The 22,939-nt window shown below is 34.7% G+C and overlaps 4 protein-coding genes, 1 long non-coding RNA gene and 1 pseudogene across 5 annotated transcripts in view; 3 read left to right on the top strand and 3 right to left on the bottom strand.

Annotated features, from left to right (window-relative positions):
* The first annotated feature begins 5,941 nt into the window (after positions 1-5,941).
* LOC18054181 (receptor-like protein kinase THESEUS 1) lies at positions 5,942-9,255 on the top strand. Its single transcript, XM_024177642.1, has 2 exons — positions 5,942-6,216; positions 6,315-9,255. The coding sequence occupies exon 2, from the start codon at positions 6,478-6,480 to the stop codon at positions 9,013-9,015; it is 2,538 nt and encodes an 845-aa protein (XP_024033410.1). The 5' UTR covers positions 5,942-6,216; positions 6,315-6,477; the 3' UTR covers positions 9,016-9,255.
* Positions 9,256-9,288: 33 nt separating this feature from the next.
* LOC18054182 lies at positions 9,289-11,508 on the bottom strand. The gene is made up of 2 exons (XM_006451895.2): positions 11,279-11,508; positions 9,289-11,177 (listed from the first exon to the last, which is right to left on the bottom strand). Exons 1-2 carry the CDS (start codon positions 11,499-11,501, stop codon positions 10,387-10,389), a joined length of 1,014 nt encoding a protein of 337 aa, XP_006451958.1. The 5' UTR covers positions 11,502-11,508; the 3' UTR covers positions 9,289-10,386.
* Positions 11,482-11,857, top strand: LOC112095548. Its single transcript, XR_002903926.1, has 2 exons — positions 11,482-11,560; positions 11,689-11,857. It is a non-coding gene; the product is annotated as an uncharacterized LOC112095548 (long non-coding RNA).
* Positions 11,858-13,476: 1,619 nt separating this feature from the next.
* Positions 13,477-14,587, bottom strand: LOC18054183 (annotated as a pseudogene).
* Positions 14,588-15,660: 1,073 nt separating this feature from the next.
* LOC18054184 (lysine-specific histone demethylase 1 homolog 2) lies at positions 15,661-18,804 on the top strand. The gene is made up of 2 exons (XM_006451897.2): positions 15,661-17,604; positions 17,761-18,804. Exons 1-2 carry the CDS (start codon positions 16,065-16,067, stop codon positions 18,477-18,479), a joined length of 2,259 nt encoding a protein of 752 aa, XP_006451960.1. The 5' UTR covers positions 15,661-16,064; the 3' UTR covers positions 18,480-18,804.
* Positions 18,805-19,715: 911 nt separating this feature from the next.
* LOC18054185 (protein ULTRAPETALA 2) overlaps positions 19,716-22,939 on the bottom strand; it is an 8,711-nt gene continuing 5,487 nt past the window's right edge. The window contains exons 2-4 of the mRNA XM_006451898.2: positions 21,477-21,680; positions 20,368-20,686; positions 19,716-19,898 (exon numbers count right to left, since the gene is read on the bottom strand). Coding sequence (XP_006451961.2) covers positions 19,721-19,898; positions 20,368-20,686; positions 21,477-21,680 — 701 coding nt within the window. The 3' untranslated portion in view covers positions 19,716-19,720. The remainder of the gene's footprint in view (positions 19,899-20,367; positions 20,687-21,476; positions 21,681-22,939) is intronic.

The raw sequence follows: 22,939 nt of genomic DNA on the forward strand, positions 1-22,939 counted from the left end.
GGGGATAAAATTAAGACTAGAAAAAGAAAAAGTGAATCGATTTATGTAGATTAAATCAATAGATTAGTTTTGAGAAATGAATGGATACAAATAAATAAGTTCTAAGTGTAAATCTGAAGGATGAGAATTCAAAACCTAAAAAAAGAAAAAAAGGGTAAAGTGATGAGGGTAATTTTGGAATTAACTTGTGATTTTTGAGAAGTAATGTATATATAAAAATATTTAAGAGGTGCACTTAGAAAAGGGTTTTTTTCAGGAATTTAGAGGGGTGCCAATAGCTCCACTCATAAGCAAATTGAGTTACTATTTTAACGTAACACCTAATGAATGGAAATTGAAATGATATTTGAAAATTAATTAAAAGTTCTTGCGCTTCTTAATTTAGTAAGACTATTAATCTAAAAATGTTTGAATATTTATAACTCAAATAAAATATTTTAAGACATAACATTCTTGTTCATCAACATTAAAATAGAGAATTCTCTCGACCTAAAAATTTAAGTTTAAGGTAAACATCTGTTTGTTATGATTTTATTATTTACATTATTAAATCAATATTTTTTTTAATTACGTTTATGGTGTGTTTACTTGTGGGTTTGGGGAATGGAAATGAAGGAATGAGAATGAAACATATGTTTACTTGGCAAAATGTAATTTGAAAATGAGAATAAAATATGTGGGTCCTACACAATTTGGGAATAAGGAATGAGAATTTCATTCCCGTGGGGGGATTGGGAATGAAAATATAGTAATGAGAATGAAACATAAATTTACTTTTCTATCCTTCTAATTTTTTCATATTTCCTAAATTACCCTTGTTCAAATCACAAATAATTTTATAATTTTAAATGTCAATAATAATAATAATAATTAAATTTTATTAACTTTATTATTTTAGTTATTAGTAATTATTGTTATTATTATTTTTATTAATATTATCATTATTAACATTTATCATTATTATTAATAAAAATAATAATAACAATAATTAATAATAACTAAAATAATAAAGTTAATAAAATTTAATTTTAATAATAATAATAAATGTTAATAATGATAATATTAAAAATAATTAATAATAACTAAAATAATAAAGTTAATAATAATAATAATAACATCAAAAATAATAATGATAATATTGTTAATAATGATAAATTAATTATTTTTATTAATTATTAATACTATAAATATTTTGATAAATTGATTCTCATTCTCATTCATCATTCCTATTTATTTTTTTAAGTAAACACATCAATAACATTCCAATACATTTCTATTTCTATTTATTTTTATCAAGTAAACATTGAAATCTTATTTTCATTCTAATTTATTCTTATTTCTAATCCATTCTCATTCTCATTACACTCCATTACCATTCCCACGAAGTAAACTCCCCATTAGTACGGGTTAATATGTGGAAACACGCGAAGTAGTGAACAACACGCAAGCAAACATCACAAGCATTTGTCAACCCTAACGACGTTAGTTGACTTATTACCAGAAGAAAGACAGGTTTAAGTAGTGGTTGATGTTGACGGCGTTGTTCGTTTCACTTTCACTTTTGATTCTGGACGTAGACGACGCGTCGCCTGGCTTTATTCGCGGAAATAACGTGATTGACTGACTGACGGTGTGCGTCCTCTAATCTTTTTTGTGGCTGCGGGCCCATGAATCCTGAGCTTAAAATATTTCTTTTGCAATTTGACGTACGCCGGTACCCACTGCCTCGGCTGTCTTCCTCTAATTGGATAGTTTTTGTTTTTATATCTATTGTATATATGGATTAAGATTTTATCCTAATTTTTTTTTCTCTCTTAATCTGTTTTAAATCTGGTGAAAAAATTAGTTCAATTATAATAAAGTAAAAAATTGATTTAATAATTAATATTAAAATTTAAAATTCAATCGTAACTATTTATTTTACTAAGAGAGACTAGAAAAAAAAATATTAAGAGGGAATATAATATTCTCTCTTGGCTTTGGCTAAGTTATGTTAAACGTAACTTACGCCAGACACAGCAACAGTGCTAGTGATGGGACTTGTGACTGTTGCTGTGACTGGCGTAAGTGACGTTTAACGTAACTTAGCCGGCTCCTTCTCTCTTATATACACACGCATGTGCTGATAGCTACAGGGCAAAATGGACTTGAGCACTATTGAAAATAGAGATGACAAACGAGGGTATCATGCATCAAAAGATTTTTTAAAAAAAAGGAAATTATATTGAAGACAAGAAAAATGTGGGGAGCCTCTCTCTCTCTCTTAATTTGAGTAGGAAAAGTTTGAGACTTTAATTCATTTTCCGTTTATTACGGTGAGTAATGATTTTCTTTTAAATGATATTGGGGTGCTATTTAAAATAAGTTATAATTATCTTATTTATAATAATCTATAGCCTGAGCATTGTTAAATAATAAATTTTTATTGATTTTTTAACTATCAAAATAAGTTTTTATTGATTCTTGTTATTTATTTTTTAATTATCTAACAATTTACTCTAAGGTATGATACGTACTTCAAGAATCGCATAGTTATGTTGGACCCATTGAATATCGTATTAAAATTTTCTCTATTATTTTTAAAGAATATCTTTGGTGTTTATGAAAATTACTCCTTATCTATTTACTATTTATCATATGTGTACATATATTATCATAATTGGTTAAAATATACTTATCGGAAGAAGAAGCGAATGAAAAAGAAACAGTGCTCCAGGATCACTCAATAACTTTTCTCTCTTTCCAAATATGATATGGAGTTAGGGTAATATCTTCTCATCATCATCAACCAGCTACACTCATCAAACGATGCTAATTGGTTCTTGTTGATAAATTAATAAGAATAAAGATTTTGTTGATGACAAACTAATTAATAGGAATACGTGCACCAAATTAGTCAAGGATTATCACGCCCGCAATGATTCTCTCATAATGATATCCAAACCAAAAGGGTCTTGTAATGTTATTGGTAGTAAAATCACTTTTAAAGTTACTCAAATAATCAATACTAGTTAGCATTAAACCTCATAAAGTAATGTTCCCATATGAAAGAGATGATGTTAATACGTTACAGTAATTGCCCTAAATTTTGTAAGCTAATTTTATTGCATCACGTTTTCAATATTCTTGAATAATAAAAAGGGTACAAAAAATAAAGGACAAAGAATAAAAGGTACTCTCTAGCCCTAAAAATAAAAATATTATATACATGAGTGATATCTAAAAGAAAACATATGATACATATTTCCACTTCACTAAAGAGAAATAGAGGAGCTGCTTGTTAATACTTTCTTACTATTTTAAGTGAAGAGCAAGATCAAATATGACATTTCTAGATGTGAAGGGAAATGAGTTCCTTCAATTAAGTTAATATAAAAATATTATATACATGAGTGATATCTAAAAGAAAACATATGATACATATTTCCACTTCACTAAAGAGAAATAGAGGAGCTGCTTGTTAATACTTTCTTACTATTTTAAGTGAAGAGCAAGATCAAATATGACATTTCTAGATGTGAAGGGAAATGAGTTCCTTCAATTAAGTTAATATAAATTACTCCCTAATTTTGATGCAAATTTGATCAAGTGCACCAACTTAACACCCATAAAAGAAATAATAATAATAATAATAATAATAATAATAATAATAATAATAATAATAATAATAATAATAATAATAATATATTGTTCCAATACTAGTAGTACTACGCTATGTAAAACATTTCAACAAGATAATACCTTCAACAGACAACTTTAATTAAAATCTGTAAATGAAAATTAGAGTTATTTTTATTAATGGTTTCTTATTTTAATATGATAAGAGATAAAATTAAAGATAAAAAAACACGAATTCTAATATATTACATGATATATATATATATATATATTGCACTGAAATGTGTGTGTGTTTTTTTTAACTTATTAAAATAAGAGATCTCTTATTATAAAAAAAAAATACAGATGCATTCATCAAGTCAAACCCCGACTTAGACCCGACAATATTGATTTTGAAATTAAAACCCTAGTGCAACACAGTTTTGGCTCATTAATTATTCAACAAAAGCCAATTTTCCTTAACCCACAGACCACGATTCAAGATCAATACAAGCCACAAAACTCAGGTTGATTTTGGGGTGCCGCTTTGTGAATTATGGTGGTTGTGGGTGGTGTGGTGGCAATTGCGGTCGATTTTGGGGGAGTGCTTTGTGGATATGGTTGAGTTTTGCTGGACAGAATAATATTTTCAACCAAAAAAAAAAAGGTTTATTATGGGCTAAAACTTTAACTAAGTTTGATTCGGTGTGAATATCATTTTTCGTAAAGATGTTATTTTTAGAAAATATTCACCATTTGATTGGTGCTACTTTGTCATCTCATTCTCATTTGCATGGACCTTTAGAAAAAAAAAATATATGTGTGTGTATATAATATAAAGCACCAATTGGGTTGGAATCACTACGTATGTAAATTAATCAATGACGTAGATGGTCTCAAGACTCTTTGGTCACATCCTAAATCATAGACTAGACTGGCACATCCTCTTTTTAAGTTCTTTTGAGTGGTTGAATTTATATATATAAAGGTCGAAGATGATGCCTCCAGCTGACATTGAAAGGGAGATACATCATAAAGACTATAATTTCAAAGATTTAGTTAGAAAGGGAATAATATATAAAAATATAACATTCTTTATTTACAAGGAAAATGGTAGCGACGTTGTTTTCTCGTGGCCATGTGCCCAAGTGCGGCGGTGCGGTTTGTATATATTTAAAATAAATGAGAACACGGTTATTTCGACGTCAATTGTAACGGTCGTCATGTTCCATATCATGTCCCATCATTTAAAAAAAAAAAAGATAATTATTAAGGTTTGTCTCGATATTATAATAAAAAAACTTATCAAGGTTTGTCTAGGTAGAATTCATCAACTCAATTTATAAGCTCAATTTTTTTCAATTAAGTAAAAAATTATGTAGTGTTAATTTATAAGTTTTTTTTTTATGAAATATGAGTGGAGTAGAGACATCTCTTATCTGTAAATGTCATATGTCTAGACATGTACTTTATAAAATTAATATAATAATATAAGTTCTAATTATCTATTTGATTATAAATATTAGTGTAATATTTGCTTTAATAATAATTATAAATATCAATATAATATAATCATATGATGTGCGATCAATATTATAAAAAAATCCATCAACACAAGTTAATTAAAAGGTTTGGTAATGATCCCAATAATTATAAAAGTTAGTGAGAAAATGTGGTATCCTTGAGAAACATATCCCACCTCTGCGCCAACGGTCGTTATGGGCACTAACACCGTTAGTAAAGGGCGTCAAATGTCTCCTCTGCCTCTGCCTCTGGCCTCTGGGTCACAAGTCACAACTCACAATGCACAAAGCCGCGTAAAAGCGGGCCCCCTGCCCTCCACTACGGCGAACCTGCATTGCCCTCTACGACAATTAATAAAATTTCCACCAAAAAAAAAAAAAAAGGATTTTTACTTTTATATAAATTATGGGTTTTTTAAGTAACATTTATTATAACTTATTACTAGATTTTTCGATGTAAAAACAAGTGATAAAACAATAAAATTAAGTGAACTGATTAAGAAAATTTTTACTTTATTGTGAGTTTAAGTTACATTAAATATAAGTTAAGCAGACCTTAAATTATGTTTCATGACCTAAAATAAATTTACACCCATGAGGCTCAGTTGCATGCAGAAAACCCTTCGTGACATTTTCCATTGGTATAATATTCCACTGTCTGAAAAGATACTCTGTATCATGAGGGACCCTACACTATCCTTAATTAACAGCTGGTCTGATTTTTTTTTTTTATTAAAAAAAACTTATTAATTACAAGTCATTTTATCTATTATGCCATTTTGCTAATGCTGTTTAGCTATTTGTGTGATTTTGTGTGCGACTTTGAAACTAAATGAGTGAGAGAAATTGTTGTTTGTTGGTCGCAAGTGGGTCCTGTCTTTTTTCCCCAGTAGTGCCAGCCTAATCAACAGCCTGGAAAGGGTTGTTCGTTTTGTGTTGTTGTTGCAGCGCTAAAAAGCTCTTCTCGATGTGCTTTCATGGTGGCATTCATGTTTTCTCAACTGGGTTTTTTTTCCTCCCCTCTCCCCTCTTTGAATCAATTCAAACCCAGTTCAGGTTTCTAGTTCATTGTACACGTTTCAGCTCCCTTGTTGAGGTAAGTGTATTCTTAAAAAGTTTTGGAACTTTATCTGTTTTAGTGTTCTAAAGTGAAATGGAGTTGTTGAAGCTTTATGCAATTGTTTTGTTTTTCAGGTTGCGAAGGCTTGATATAGTAGTGGCTGGGACTGGCATTGGTTTTAAGTAGATCTGGGATTTTGATTTGAAATTTTTTTTTTTTTTTGAGTAGTTGTGCTTTCCAGATCTCTGTAAGTTGGAAGCTTGGCAGTTTTGATACTGCTAGTTTTGGTTATAGCCAATGGTGAAGATGAAACTGGGGAAGTCGGTGTCTGTAGTTCTAGCTGTTTTCCTATTTGAGCTTTTATGTCACAAGTCATGTGTTGCTTTCACTCCTGTTGATAACTACTTAATTGCTTGTGGTTCTTCACAAAAAGTCACCTTCCAAGCTAGAACTTATGTTCCTGATACAGAACATTCTTCTCTTTCAATGAAAAGTGGAAATTCAACTACTGCTAGCTCCAATTCTAGTGCTCCATCTCCGATTTACCAATCTGCTAGAATCTTTTCAGCCGCAGCTTTTTATAAATTCGAAATTGAGCATAAAGGCCGCCATTGGGTCCGCCTTTATTTTTACACTCTTCCAGGTTCTAACCAACACTTGAATTCTGCTTCCTTCACGGTAGCCACTGACAAATTTGTGCTCTTGAGCAATTTCACTTTTAAGAACTATAATAGTTCGTTTATGTTCAAGGAGTATGCAATCAATGTGAATTCCGATGCCTTGACACTTACCTTCATTCCCTCCAACAATTCAGTTGCTTTTGTTAATGCAATTGAAGTTGTCTCCGTACCGGATGCCATATTTCCTGACCAGGCATTGGCTCTAGAGCCATCTGCTTCTTTTAGTGGTCTTTCTGACCTTGGCTTTGAAACTGTTTACCGGTTAAACATGGGGGGTCCGCTGATCACTGCTCAAAATGATACCCTTGGAAGAACCTGGGAGAATGATGAGACATATCTTCATGTAAACAGCTCTGCTGTTAATGTTTCAGTTAGGCCTTCCGCCATCAGATATACAGCTAGTGTCACAGCTGAAACAGCTCCAAATTGGGTTTATGCCACTGCTGAAATGATGGGAGATGCAAATGTTCCTGAAGTGAACTTCAACATAACCTGGGTCCTGCCTGTTGAGCCAAACTTTACGTACTTTGTTCGGGTACATTTATGTGATATTGCAAGTCTATCTATGAACAATCTTGTCTTCAATTTGTACATAAATGACGATATTGCTCAGCCGAGTGTTGATCTCTCAACATTAACCAATGGCTTGAATGTTCCATACTACAAAGACTTTGTCTGCAATGCTTCGGCAGATTCCAACACTTTGACTGTTAGTGTTGGTCCAGACTCAGTGGCAGACTTTACTAATGCAACCATGAATGGATTGGAGGTCATGAAAATCAGCAATGAAGCTCGGAGTTTGGATGGCCTTTCTTCTGTGGAGGGTCTCCTTCCCGATAAACCCTCAAATGAGAACAAGATTGGAATTATAGTTGGTTCTGTTGTCGGAGCTGTAGCTGCAGTGGCCTTGATTGGTGTCTGTTATTGCTGGTTATTAGCCCGAAAGTCAAAGACTCCTCAACAGGGGCATCCATGGCTGCCTTTGCCCTTGTATGGAAACTCTCAAACCATGACAAAGATGTCCACAACGTCTCAAAAGAGTGGGACAGCAAGCTGTATTTCATTAGCTTCCTCTAATCTTGGCAGGTTATTCATGTTCCAGGAAATCCTAGATGCAACCAACAAATTTGATGAGAGCCTGCTTCTTGGAGTTGGTGGTTTTGGTAGGGTCTACAAGGGGACACTTGATGATGGGACTAAAGTAGCGGTAAAAAGAGGAAACCCCAGATCTGAACAAGGTATTGCTGAGTTCCGAACGGAAATCGAAATGTTATCCAAGCTCCGCCATCGCCACCTTGTCTCTCTTATTGGTTACTGTGATGAACGATCAGAAATGATTCTTGTTTATGAATACATGGCTAATGGACCCCTCAGGAGTCATCTGTATGGAACAGATCTGCCACCTCTTTCATGGAAGCAACGACTTGAAATATGCATTGGCGCTGCAAGAGGGCTTCACTATCTTCATACTGGTGCTGCTCAAAGCATTATTCACCGAGATGTGAAGACAACAAACATTCTTTTGGATGACAATTTTGTAGCAAAAGTTGCTGACTTTGGCCTCTCAAAAACAGGTCCTGCTCTTGATCAGACCCATGTGAGTACTGCTGTTAAGGGTAGTTTTGGTTACCTTGATCCTGAATACTTCAGAAGGCAGCAGCTTACTGAGAAATCGGATGTGTATTCATTTGGAGTGGTTCTGATGGAAGTTCTCTGCACAAGACCAGCATTAAATCCTGTTCTGCCAAGGGAGCAGGTTAACATAGCAGAATGGGCAATGACCTGGCAAAAAAAGGGCATGTTGGATCAAATCATGGATTCTAATCTTGTGGGGAAGGTGAATCCAGCTTCTCTTAAGAAGTTCGGGGAGACGGCTGAGAAGTGTCTGGCTGAGCATGGGGTTGATAGGCCATCAATGGGAGATGTATTGTGGAACCTTGAATATGCTCTCCAGCTTGAGGAAACCTCTTCTGCTCTAATGGAACCTGAAGATAACAGTACAAACCATATCCCTTGTATTCAGTTGACACCACTTGAACCATTTGATAACAGTGAAACTATGATTGATGAGAGGAACTCTGGCACTGATGATGATGGCGAATATGTTGCCACAAGTGCTGAATTTTCCCAGCTAGTTAATCCACGCGAAAGATGAGATTTGAATACTCCTATATAGATGCTACTTCGGCCACAAGATTTCCTTTCAAAGTTTTGGACATCCTGGCCATAAGCATTATTCGGAATATCCTGAGTGAATGAACGAAGGTTATTTCTTTTTTACTTACAGTTCTTCATTTACCTCAATTTTTCGGCCATACTGTATTGAGATTTTAATTTAGTTGTGATGGGTGCCTGCTAATCAATCAAAAAGTGCATGTAATGTACCTTAAGGATCCTTTTCTTGTCTTCAATTATTTTTATCAGGGTTTCAGCTGCCCATATTATTTTACACAATTACTGGATATGAAATGTGTTGGTTTATGATTGTTTCTCCATGACATTCTTCCTATCATGTGACTGAATTGAGTAGCAATTTTTGTACTTTTACCCGTCCTGCATTCTTTTATAATTCTTAGACTATATTCTGTCTCCATATGAAATTCCTAATATGCTGCTGTGTTTAGTGTTTACCAGACGAAAGTACAATTCTCGGATTTGTATAACCCACGATTAAACCTATCCAACGGTCGCTCAAAACTGTCTAAATAAAACAGTGTCTGGAAAACTTGTTCACAAGTGCTGGTAGCATAAAACTAATTTTCGAGCATTAAATTTAAGAACTAGGATGAAATGTTTTTAAGAGCCAGATGCCAAAATATATGCATGCTTGGTTACCAAACCCAGAATTAGGAAGATGTTTCTGTCATCTACTAGAGTTGCATAAGTTGTCAGATTGATAAGTTATTCGTGTTTCATGTTCAACTCATGATTACGTGTCTACAGACTGTGTGCACTCACCTTTCAATGCATACGATTAATTGAATTTAATTTCAAGCTCATAGCTATTATGAGCTGCACCTAAGATGGTTTGAATGCTTAAAACAAGTTGATCATTGGTTTGTATTTATCAGGTTAAATTTGAGTGGAATTTCTGCTTGGCTTTGCTCTATTCATTTACAGTCATGTAATTAGAATGTCCTAGTTTTTGTAATTAAACTATCCTTCGACATTTTTAGTAAGATTTGATCTTCACTTCTCCACAAACTTTGAAAATTGTGGCAATGTGAATTATATAGATGATTTGTCTCACAGATGGAAATAAACAAAAGAAACCAAATAGTGAACTTGAGTAGTTTAAAGTTTCTCTGAGTTAAAAGATACAAAAGCAACGCAGGCAACAAAAGAAAAGCAAGATACCATTATCATTAAACTGAATTATCCACCTCATTTTCAATAGTTTGCATAGATGAGGCAAAACAAATGGTAGGTATTATAGGAAAAAAATAAAAAAAAAGGCAGCTAATCTTCAGTTGTTCTCTAAGTAGAAGAACAGTGAGTTGTTCTCAGAATGCACAGTTTAACATTTTCATTTCCTGCAAACTATTCCATTCCCACTGATCGCACTGCCAGTACAATCTAATGTGCCATAGTCCATCACCAAAGCATCCTTTTGGTCAAGAACTCCAGCTGGGGAGAAGATACAGGACTTGCAATTTGCAGAAAGAAGTGATGTAGTTCTGTACTTGTCTTCGCCTCCCACTACAGGCATTGCCACTCCTGGCTTAGCAGGATTCTTGAAATCTGGCTGGTAAGTCCTGCCAAGCACTCCTTCAACTTTTGAGGACAGGCCATAGAATCTGAATTGGACTTCGAGGTGAGCAAAACAGTCATCAGATGGTATCTGATAGTTATGAATTCTATTGTCTTCTTTGGTTACAGGTACCACATTGACTGATATTTCGGCTACATCAGGGAGAGTGATGACAACGCTGTTCTTGTTTGAAGTTCTTTCAACTCTAAGGTTGCTTTCCGGAGATTGCCAAGAAGAGAGATGGCCTTCAGGTATGACAAGTTCCTCTCTGTTGGAAGAGAATTTGAGATGGTCAATTTCATCATCCCATGTTGCTGCTTTTGTGGCCTCAAGGGAGAAGGTTTGAGAATTGAACAGGAAGCCAAGGGCTTGAATCCAAGTATAGTCCCTGGTTCTGCCTTCTGGCCTCAGGCCGATAAAGCGAGAATTGATTTGAAGGTTGAAGTCTGATACTAAGGTGTAATGTTCATTGCTCTTTCCGTGGAAGTAGAACACAATACCGTCTCCACCAATGAACCTAGGGTCCAGACAAGCTGCTCCAGTGCCACTGCAATTTGGTTTACGTTCTACACATGTACAACCAATGGCATGCATGGTTAGTTTCAGAACCCATCAGATCAATGATGATAACATGAAAATTTGATAGTAATTGGACGAGTTGACTTACTTTTGCACTCAGTCTTGCATATAGGAGAGTTGCAGTCAATATAGCAAACTTTAGCAGTTGGATCTTTTGGTGATCTTGACGGGCACTGGGCGGGGCAAGTCATTTTCTTGAGAAAACATGGACTTCTGCGGGAGGTGCAGGTTAGAGTTTCAGCATTGGTTTGTACCAAAACTGAAATTAAGATGAGCAGAGCGATCAATAAACTACTGCAGGAGACCTTCATGCTTGAAGATACCAAAAACGTTTGATGTGCAGGAGGCTAGAACCGTATAGCAATTACAGGTACTTAGCCTTTCTTTCCTTCCTCTTTTATAGAACTCAACAAGAGGGATTCTTAAAGTATATTTTTTAAGAACTTCAAGTAATCCATCATCTGTGATCTAAGCTTCCTATTTTATTCTATGCTTTAGCTAGCTTGACCTTTGGCTGTGAAGATGCACTCTCCTTGCTCCTTAAATTACTTTGCCGGATTGTTAATCTTGGTCAATGCTTTGGAGCATGTGATTTAGATATAAAAATGGCAAGTTGACATCTGCCTCCAAGCCATCATAAAGGCTTTAAGAAGCTCAATTTGCCAAAGAGAACAATGTATGCGCACATGAACAGGTGCATAAACGCACACGGTGGTAGAGAAGAAGCCTTGAGTGCACCCGATGTATATAAGTAAAACCCATTCAAGAAAACTTTGCATCCAATAATGCAGACAGAGTGCCACAAAGCATGCATAGTCCATGTGATGAAAACATGGTATACCAAAGATTATGATTTTATAGTTTTGTGTTGTTGCTTCAGGTTCCTTGTTACGATTCCTCTGCTATGGAATATAAATCATTCTTCAACTAGTTGTTCCATCTCAACTTGGCGATTCATTTTGGGATAAGTAGTGGCCTTTTCTGCCCGAACTTTTTCTTTTCAAAGCTTTGTCCCATTATGAAAATGAAGGTGACAATAGACAGCAGTACAATTGCTGTTATTATATCATTTTTTTTTGGGTGGGAATCATTAAACAGCCAATTGTATATATGAACCTGTCAAACCAATATTTTCTCATTCAATAAAGCCATCTTTTTTTTTTTAATTCCTATAATTGCTTAAGTATTAATAATTTATCAAAGCTTGAAACTGTATTAATTTTAAGAAGAAAAAGAAAATGTATTAATTAAAGTTTTTGTTAGAGCTAGTTTTGCTTTTGGACTTTTGAATTTCGTTTAGAGGGGAACTTTTAACACCCCTATAAAATCTGTATAAGATCTTTAAATTTTATTTTCTAAAATACCCATAATTTAGTTTATAAAATATAAACCCATATATTGAAATTAATATTTTTTTTCATAAAATTTCATCCTAAAAAATATTTCTTTTAAGATTTTATTTATAACATAAATAAATAAAAATCCTAAAATCTTAAATTATTTTCTTTTTATTATATAGTTTATATCTCCGTAACTGTAACTTTTTATAATGTTTCCATATATATATATATATATATATATAGAGTTAGGTGTAAAAATTTTGTCAAAAGAATAATTATTTTATATTTTTTATTGAATTTTCATTCAAAATAGGAATGGATTAATTTGGTTTGCTTATTTATTTAATTTACTAAAGGTTTACAGAAACTTCGGAGTGTCAATGGCCTGTACTTTCGAAAAATAACATACCTACATATGTTTTGAGTAATATAATAGGTATGAACTCTTATACTAATTGATATGGTCTTAATTAAATAGAGTTTATAACAGTAGAGTTTATAGGAGTAGAGCTTATACCAATAGAGCTTTTGGACAAAAAATCATTGGGTGTTTGACTGTCAATTAAAAAAGCTCTTTTGAACTATTAAATCGTTTGATTACGTAAAACTAAAAGTGCTTTTGTTTAATTAAATTACCAAAAAAGATATGTATTCATAATTATATAACATCTAACAAAATGCATTATCCAAGCTATCAATTAATAAGGAAAAATCAGTTCAATCATTTCTTTAATTTTCAAAATTAAAAATTGAGATGATTAACTTTTCCCATGAGAAGTAATGGTTTTACATATGGTGATGTAGCACATAACATTAATATTAATAATCATAATATATGGTATTACAAAGCGCCATATTCCTGGCAAGAAATTAACATTCACTCATTCTAGTACTGAAGCTAGAGCTTCAATTATTCACTAAAACAGCCAGCCATAATTTTCAGCACTCATTTCTTGCAAACAATTCCGTATCCTGCAGAGGACCTGCGAGTGCAATCCAGGGTGCCAAACTTCATCAATTCTGTAGTCTCCTGGTGATCTGCTCCACTTCCTGTCGCGAAAATGCAGGTTTTGCAGTTTGTGGAGAAAAGGGATTCCGTTTTATACTCCTTTTCACCTCCCAAAACAGCCATTGCCACTCCAGGCTTTGCCGGGTTCTCGAAATCAGGCCTGTAAGTCCTGCCCAGAACTCCATCAACTTTTGCGGACAGATTGAAGAACCTGAACTGCACCTCCAAGTGAGCAAAACAGTCATCAGCCGGCACCTGGTATTTATGGACCCTATCATCTTCTTTGGTCACTGGCACCACATTGACCAAAATTTCGGCGGTATCTTTTAGAGAAACAATGGCACTATTCTTGCTTGAAACTCTCTCCACTTTTACATCTTTTTCTTCAGAGTACCAAATGGAAAGTGGACCTTCAGGAATGACCAAATCCTGGCCATTGTAAGAGAACTTAAGATGATCAATCTCATTGTCCCATGTTGCTGCCTTGGCGGCCTCAAGAGAGAATGAGTGAGACTTGAAGAGGATTCCCAGGGCCTGAATCCATGTAAAGTCCCTGGATCGTCCTGCTGGGCGGTGGCCAATGAAACGGGCATTGATTTGGAGTTCGCTGTCGGAGACTAGGCTGAAATGCTCATTGCTCTTGCCGTGGAAGTAGAACACAATGCCATCACCACCGATGAAACGGGGATCATAGCATGCTGATCCAGGGCTGTCACAGTTTGCTATCCTGTCTGCAAAAAATTAAAGATACAATATAAATACTTCACTTTTTCACTCAGTTTATTACGAAAGAAAAACGAATGCAAGAGTTTCGTCTTACGCTTGCACTGAGGCTTGCAGTGGGATGATCACTGTTCACATAGCAAACTTTAGCTTTGGGGTCGTCGGATTCGGTGTTAGGACATTCAAATGGGCATTCGATTTCCTTGTCAAAGCAGCGGCTAAAAGGATTGCTGCAGTATACAACACTCGCTTCTGCTTTCACCTGAATGACACATGAGACAATCACTACAAGAATGATTGCAACACTACTTTTCAAGATCTCCATGCTAGCTAATTAACTCGATGAAATAATTAAAGAAGGAATGTATCAGAACAATGTTTTAAGTGATGCTTGAACTCAGTTTTGTTACTGCTATTTATAGTATCTAACAAGTTGGGGTTCATTCTTTTAATTATCTTTTTCCATATAAGCTTGCGAACTTTACCCAAATTTCAAGTATGAGCTAGGCTTTAAGTTGGCTAGCTGTTTCTGCATGCTTAATGGTGAGATAAAATAACACATGCCGTTACTTTATGCAGAAGCAGAAGTTTGCAGGGTACTCACAAGTGCTTATTGATGCCTTCAAACTACAACATTTACCACCCTGCGTGCGTGAAGGTTGGCAGGAGATGACGAACTTGAATATTTAATTGCAAGTTGTTTCTTGTCACCAATCTTGTTCTTAATCCCCAATGATATGCTGCAAAATTTCCAAACAATTAAATAATGTGACAATAAAGAGTAGCCCTCACCACACTTAAAAATAAAATTCTAATACATTGTTTAGAAATTCTAACATTATTATTTTGTAATTTATGCTTCACGATAGCATATCGATGCGAATAATGATATTTCATCAATGTACCTTTTAGCTTGTATTGTTTGTTGATCATAATTCATGAAACCAATTACCATAGAGAACGTATTGTGAATATCTATGAATGTTTTGAGTTTATTTTTCTCTGTTCGAGACAAGTAGCAAATATATAAAAAAAAAAAAAATTGACAGAATACTAACAGAAACAATAATTTTGACAGAATACTAACATAAGGAGTAATAAATAAATCGGTATTGGTTTACTCCCGAGATAAATTGATACTGATTGTTCTATCATGTTCGGTTCGGTTAAGTCTCTTAGCATTTTTTTTTTACCTTCTAAGTAAATGTGGCTTTTAGTCAGGAAAGGGGGTACATACAAAGGATTTGTTAAACCGTTGGTGTAGCATACCCGTTTCTGGGCTTTTAATGTTCGTTATGGCCCATTAAACAAAAAAGCCCAACTCCAGGAAAATTCCCTCCAATCCAATTTCTAATTCGGCGCGTCGTCAACTTACTTCCACACTTTTCGAGGTCTTAAGGCAAAAAAAAAAAAAACCCTAAATCACAATGCCTCCGAAGCATAACAGCTTCTAACTAATCTTTATTCTCAAATTCGAACCCCAAGAAGGTCAGTTGACTCTTCCTACTTCAATTCTTTGCATAATTCATATTTTTTTAATTCAACTTCGATTCCAAATTCATAAGTGCTTTGATGTTTGTTTTAGCCAAACTTGTTAGTTAAATTCTTTTGTGTTGATTATGGTTATTGATTCACAAGAATATTTGTATATTCGTCGTGGGATTAAGTGAAAATGGAAGGAAATGATACCCATTTGCCAATATTTTGTGTTACGAGTAAATGTTAGTGTGGCTTGCAAGACTGATGCTTCTATAGAAACAATTTGATAATTCTTGCTGAGAGAATTTTAGGTATATGTAATAATGAAAACCCCGGTGTCTGATGGTGATGGTTCTGTCTCAAAGAGGACGTTGAGGAAGAAAGTGGGTCTGCGGAATTATGATGAGAATTTGATGGATGAGTTGATAGAGGGGCATTTAGGTGGCTCTTTCAAAAAAAGGAATAGAACTAGAGAGGCTTTGGAGAAAGAGACTGAAACTGAGGCTATGATTGCATTTTCATTGGGGTTTCCGATTGATGCACTGCTTGAGGAGGAAATTCGAGCAGGGGTGGTGGGGGTATTGGGTGGGAAAGAGCAGAATGACTACATTGTTGTGCGGAATCATATTCTTGCTAGGTGGAGAGGCAATGTGAGGGTGTGGCTAACGAAAGGGCAGATTAAAGAGACTGTGAGTAGCGAGTATGAACATTTGATGAATTCGGCTTATGATTTTCTTTTGTATAATGGGTATATCAATTTCGGCGTTGCGCCATCTTTTACTGCTAATATGCCAGAGGAGGCAAATGAAGGTTCTGTGATAATTGTTGGTGCTGGACTTGCTGGGCTAGCAGCAGCAAAGCAGCTCATGTCATTTGGTTTCAAGGTTGTTGTTTTAGAAGGCAGGAGTCGACCTGGGGGTAGAGTTTATACTCAAAAGATGGGTAAGAAGGGTGAATTTGCAGCTGTGGATCTCGGTGGGAGTGTTATTACAGGAATTCATGCCAATCCTCTTGGAGTTTTGGCGAGGCAACTCTCTATTCCGCTTCATAAAGTCAGAGATAATTGCCCTTTGTACAAGCCAGACGGGGCACCTGTCAATAAAGAAATTGATTCCAAGGTTGAATTCATCTTCAATAAGTTGCTTGACAAAGTCATGGAGTTGAGAAAAATAAAGGGCGGATTTGCAAATGATGTTTCTCTTGGTTCAGTTTTGGAGACACTTAGACAATTGTATGCTGTGGCTAGAAGTACTGAGGAAAGGGAACTTCTTGATTGGCATCTTGCTAACTTGGAATATGCAAATGCAGGATGTCTTTCAGATCTCTCAGCTACCTATTGGGATCAGGATGATCCTTATGAAATGGGTGGGGATCATTGTTTTCTTGCTGGAGGGAATTGGAGATTGATAAAAGCATTGTGTGAAGGAGTTCCTATATTCTATGAGAAGACTGTGAATACTATAAGGTATGGAAATGAAGGGGTTGAGGTGATTGCTGGCGACCAAATGTTTCAAGCAGATATGGTACTTTGCACCGTGCCACTTGGAGTTCTGAAGGAAAAGACAATCAAATTTGAACCAGAGTTACCTCAGAGAAAGGTTGCAGCAATTGATAGATTGGGTTTCGGGCTCCTTAATAAAGTTGCGATGGTTTTCCCATATGTGTTTTGGGGTGAAGAACTGGACACATTTGGTTGTCTCAATGAACAGAGCAGTAAGCGTGGAGAATTTTTTTTGTTCTATGGTTACCATACCGTTTCTGGAGGTCCTGTGCTAAATGCACTGGTGGCTGGAGAAGCTGCAAAAACTTTTGAATCCATGGATCCATCCTTTTTGCTCCATCGTGTTTTAAATGTCCTTAGAGGTACTAAACATATTCAAGGACATGGGAGAGCACGGCAATAAGCTTCACAATTTTCTTTCCTTTTTGTACTGCTTGTGCCTGGAACTTTGATGTATCTTTTCTAAATGCTTCATTGAATCTACCTTCTGATTCATAAATTGAGTCTCCCTTTTGCAGGTATATATAATCCAAAAGGTATTGATGTGCCAGATCCCTTACAAACAATATGTACAAGGTGGGGCAGTGACCCCTTTACCCATGGTTCATACTCTCATGTTAGGGTGCGCTCATCTGGTAGTGATTATGATATACTTGCGGAAAGTGTAGGAAGCCGGCTGTTCTTTGCTGGTGAGGCCACAACGAGGCAATATCCAGCCACCATGCATGGAGCCTATTTGAGTGGCTTGAGAGAAGCTTCACGCATTCTTCGAGCTACAAGAGTTCAGAAATATAATTCAAGGAGGTCTCTTCTGAGAAATGTTGGATCAAGCAATGACATACTGCTGGATCTATTCAGGAGACCTGATATGGAATTTGGAAAGTTTTTGTTTGTATTCAATCCTTTAACAGAAGATCCAAAGTCATTGGGGCTTTTGAGAGTTATGTTTGAGAATTGTGAAGATGATTTGAGAAAGGCTTCAGCTAACAGCTGTCAGAACCCCTTGAACCTTCCACTCTACACTCTGATATCTCGTGAGCAGGCGAATGAGCTACAACAGGTGATCGGAGGGAATGAAAGTAAGTTGTCCTATTTGACTAAAAATCTTGGGTTGAAGCTAATGGGATCTAGTGCTTTAGGAACTGTAGGTAGTTCTTTGATTGCTAATATTGCTAATGCACGAAGAGGAAGGGGTAGGAACCGCATTGCTGCCGGGCAACGACAAATTACCATGTAGACATGCTATCAGTAAATTCTAGTACTTTTTTCCCTTCTCAGTTGCAAATTCTTGTACATAACATGATAGATCTCTAGGTTATTCATTAACTCCAAGAGAAATAAGTTTCTTGGAGTTTGACTGGGAAAGCTCATTTGTTTGTTGTAGAGGATCGTTTTAGTTTTGTCAGTGACCAACATGGTAGTGCTTCATCCATAATGTAGCCTTGTAGGTCAAAGACTGCTTTCTGGAAACAGTTTGTAGCTTGTAGATTCCATTGTAGAGAATTCATTGGAATTTTGGCTGCCTTTTGTCCCTGCGAATGGATATCATATTCGAACATTTCATTTTTATTGTACAACATCTTTCACATCTTTTACATCAGTTGCATGATACGTTGATACTCAATTTGGCCGAGTTCGCTTTTTACTAGTCTGAAAATGTGCTGGTGATTTTTCACACTGATTGATAGGGATTGATTTATCCAACCTATTAACTCTTTCCTCCTAGTTGGTTCAACTGTTAAAATTTGAGGGTGCTAGTTGCTAGTTGGTTCAATTAGTGAAATAGTAAATGAGGTTTGAAAATTCATATTTTGCTTGCATTATGATTGAGGGATGGGTTACATCTATGTAATGATTATTTAAAAAATAAAAAGTAACCCATCAACCTATCAAATATATGACACTCAAGTTCAACCAACAATAAAAAGTTGTGCACTTATATTATAGCTCTGTTTCATATTATTTATTGTATACTAGTTATGTCGCTTAAAATTATGATTTGGAAATTAAAATGATTTTAGTTCGTAGATGTTTGGTGGAAATACACATTTATTAACACTTAACAACCTTAAAAACTCAATTCAATCATATTTATCAAAAATCAATTTTCATTTATCAGGATCAGGATTAGTTCCTAATAAGCCTGGTTTAACCAACCCATCAACTCAAAACCAGCCTCAAAACTCAAAAGTTTTGTTAAGATGTAGGTGGATGATATTAACTTGGAATTTGGTTAATGTCAAAATTATGAAGAATCATCACAAACTCATTATGAATTTAGAGAAGCTCTTTTGAGGTTTCATAAAAACTAGTTTAAGAACCATGTAATAATGAAAAATAAACCAAAGCATAAAATTAATTAAACAATAAAAAAGTTAATGCAAATTCAGGCAAGTTGAACAAACATTTGAAAAAAGAAAGTTTGGTGCCTCAGCAGCAGACAATGACATGATGGATGATAATGGGACCGGGGGCTAATTAAGAAGGCTCGGCGTTCTGCATGAAATCAACGCAGGTGCGGCAGTTGCAGTCCTTGAAGCGGCACTTTAGGCACCCAAGGCACACGCATGTGGTGCATCCTTCACATGCCGGTAACCGAGGGCAGCCTCTGCAGCTTCTGCGGCTACTCCTCTCCTCCCCAGCGTCACAGTCGATTCTGAAACAAAATAATAATAATAATAAATTCATTGCCTTTACCAATAAACAATAGTCTTACTTCAGGCCCGAAATTAAAATACAGGAGGAATTTACAATATTGTAAACAAGTTTACAACATTCTAAAAGTTTATTTACAACATTGTAAACTTGTTCGAACTTTAATACAATTTTTTAAAAAAAAAATAAATAAAGATGCATAGATACGTGACGGAACCAAAATTTTAAGTTTAATGAAGATTAAGTAAGATTTTCAAAGAAATGAACTAAATTTCAATCAGGATCCTTGTCTTCCTAAACTTATTAGAGAGTAGATATAGAAATAAATACAAACTCAATCACATGGTGACATTTGAATATTATATATATAAAAGACGAATAAAATAAAAGCTAGCTCTAATTCTATACTGAGTTGAATATAGTGTTTGATCAATAAGTTTAAGAGCTCATAATTAATTAGTTGAACTTACTTATCATAGGGCCAGTTGACGCATTTCCACCTCCTGGCTAACTGAGCATCATGGTAGATCCTGCATTCTTCTTTTGTCCGCATGCGAAACCTGCGCTCCTTCTTGCATCTTGAGCAGCCTATGAACTCATCGCGATGGAAGATTCTCTTACCGCGGCAACTGGTGGAGGCCTCGTTTGACGTGTGCTTGTAGTACTTGAGAAGCACAGTCTTGTGCAGAGGGGCTTTCTCTTCATCGATCGACACCCAGATGTGATGGGTCCACTTTCTAGCGCCGTCTTTGCCCGAATGCTTTTCGAAATCATATGGTGTCATATTTCCTAAATCGATTCAGTGATCGGCAAAAGGACTGATATGATTAGCTCAGCATGTGTACCAATATCAAAGTCAACGTTTATAGGACTATAGTTTAGGCTGTATTTGAGATTACGGTGTTTTGGCGTTGAAATCATATAATTATTGTGAAATAGAATCACTAGCTGTCAAGTAAAAGTGAAAAGTAAACGATTGCTAAATAATTATAACTTTTATAAGATAAATTAGAAAGGACAGTACATAATTTTTAAACAGATAACCAAAGAACAGTTGGGATTTGCTTTGGAAGCAGAACTATATATTACTACTACAACAGTACCAAAACAAACCTTAGTCTTGTATTTGCTGCAAAGACATGTACCAAGGTTTTGTATGTGCCCTATGAAGGTTCACAAACAGAAGGCAGAAGGTTGTTCTATAAAAGTAAAGTAAGTTGTTTATAGAACTGAAATTTCTAATTAATCTTTGTGTTTGATCGTATACATGATTATACGTAAACTAAGCTTCTGTTAAGATATCTTACTGTTGGTTTTCCCAATGTGTTAAACTATGATGTATGTAATATATAATAGATTTTTATGACACTTTACGTTTCAAAATTGAAGTATAATGTAACTTCACGTACAGAAAGAACTTTACATTATCAGGGAACAAAGATGATCAAATTTAGCAACAAAGAGAAAAATTGACAGAAAAACCTTTGCTTCATTGAATATCAGTAATAAATCCATAAAAAATTTAAAAAAATATCTAAAGAAAATAAAAGGTTTTGGAAAGAGAGAGAGAATTGTTTACCCTCTTTGCATCCAGTAGTGCAAACACAGTCGATAAGAAATTGGCCATTGGCAAAAATCTTAAGTTTGCCGATGGTGTCACCATATTTTCGACTAGTGCAGCCACACTGAACCTCAATGAAGTCAGGTTCCCGCCTCAGACCCTTCATCTTGTTTATCTGTTCTTCGTTGAACATCGTTGAAGCTGCCATAATACCTAGCAACAATTAAAGATTTTCTTTTACTGTAATTGAACTAAAAATTTGAGAGAAGCAAATTAATCAATCGGGCAGGAGCGTGCAATTAATTTAGGGTTTGATGTAAAAGTTTGAGTAATAAAAAATTAACACACTGAATTAGTTTTTAAACAACTGGGGATGCTAAAAAAACAAGGCTTTTACTTATCCCTAAAATTGAATGCAAACAATGATTTATTGGGATGTGATCAAAATATGGGTATCAAACAAAGAAACCGAAAGACTACCTTCAAAGACATGTCAACAAGCATGCAATGGCAGCCAAAACGTGAATAAGAAAAGAGAGAGAGAGAGACTGAGTGATATTATGTGCCCAAAACAAGATGGCCAAATGTCTAAGCCTAAATTGATTGTTCAAAAGAAACTAAATTAGAAGTAAATATTTACCTAGATTTAATGAACTTAATTTCTACTAGATATAAGTATGGTTTGAAGTACATTTTCCACACGATTCATTAATTAATTTGCTATTCAGTGAAATCTTGTGCAACATATATAGTATTTTACTTCTTCACCATTTTTATCTAATTTTTTTTTATTTTTTTCTCTTGTTGTGGTGTCCTTTTACTTGCAACTACTTACTTGTATGGACATCCACATTGTAATATATGCATGTTAAAAAGAAAAAAAGAAAGAATAATAGCTCATTATAAAGAGTTCACTAAAAATAAGCAAATGGGTATACTTTTTAAGCTATGTTAATAATAAATTTTACAACCAACTGCATTGAAATAAGTAATTTTTTGTCATCTAATATTAAGTGTCATGATGTCACACAGTCATAAAAAACATGAATAAAAAACTGTAGATGCATGCATGTCTGCCTAGGAAGATCATGTGTAAATACAAAGATAGAACATAAATCGAAAATTTTTTTAGATTAAAATGTAATAACTCATGGTATTCTAACAGATGTTTACAGTGTTTCTATCAATACCAAATCGAAAGGTATTTGGAAAATGAGCAAACGATAGGAGTTGGAACGTAAATTTAATTTTTTTCATAGATTATTTAAGGGTTAGCTTCGTCATATTTATAATTAGATTTTTTTTTTCTTTAGAATCTATTTACCCGTTTATAATCATAATAAACTGCCAAGAAAAATTAATCTAATAAATAGGGATTAATTTCAGAGCTTTAACGAGGGGCAAAAGAAGCTTAACAAGTTATCCTTAAATGCTTATGGTAATTTCTTAGAGAGGAAAGTACAAGATCTAAAGTTATACCT

Source organism: Citrus clementina, unplaced genomic scaffold (genome assembly GCF_000493195.1).
Source record: "Citrus clementina cultivar Clemenules unplaced genomic scaffold, Citrus_clementina_v1.0 scaffold_1, whole genome shotgun sequence".
Classification (NCBI taxonomy): domain Eukaryota; kingdom Viridiplantae; phylum Streptophyta; class Magnoliopsida; order Sapindales; family Rutaceae; genus Citrus; species Citrus x clementina.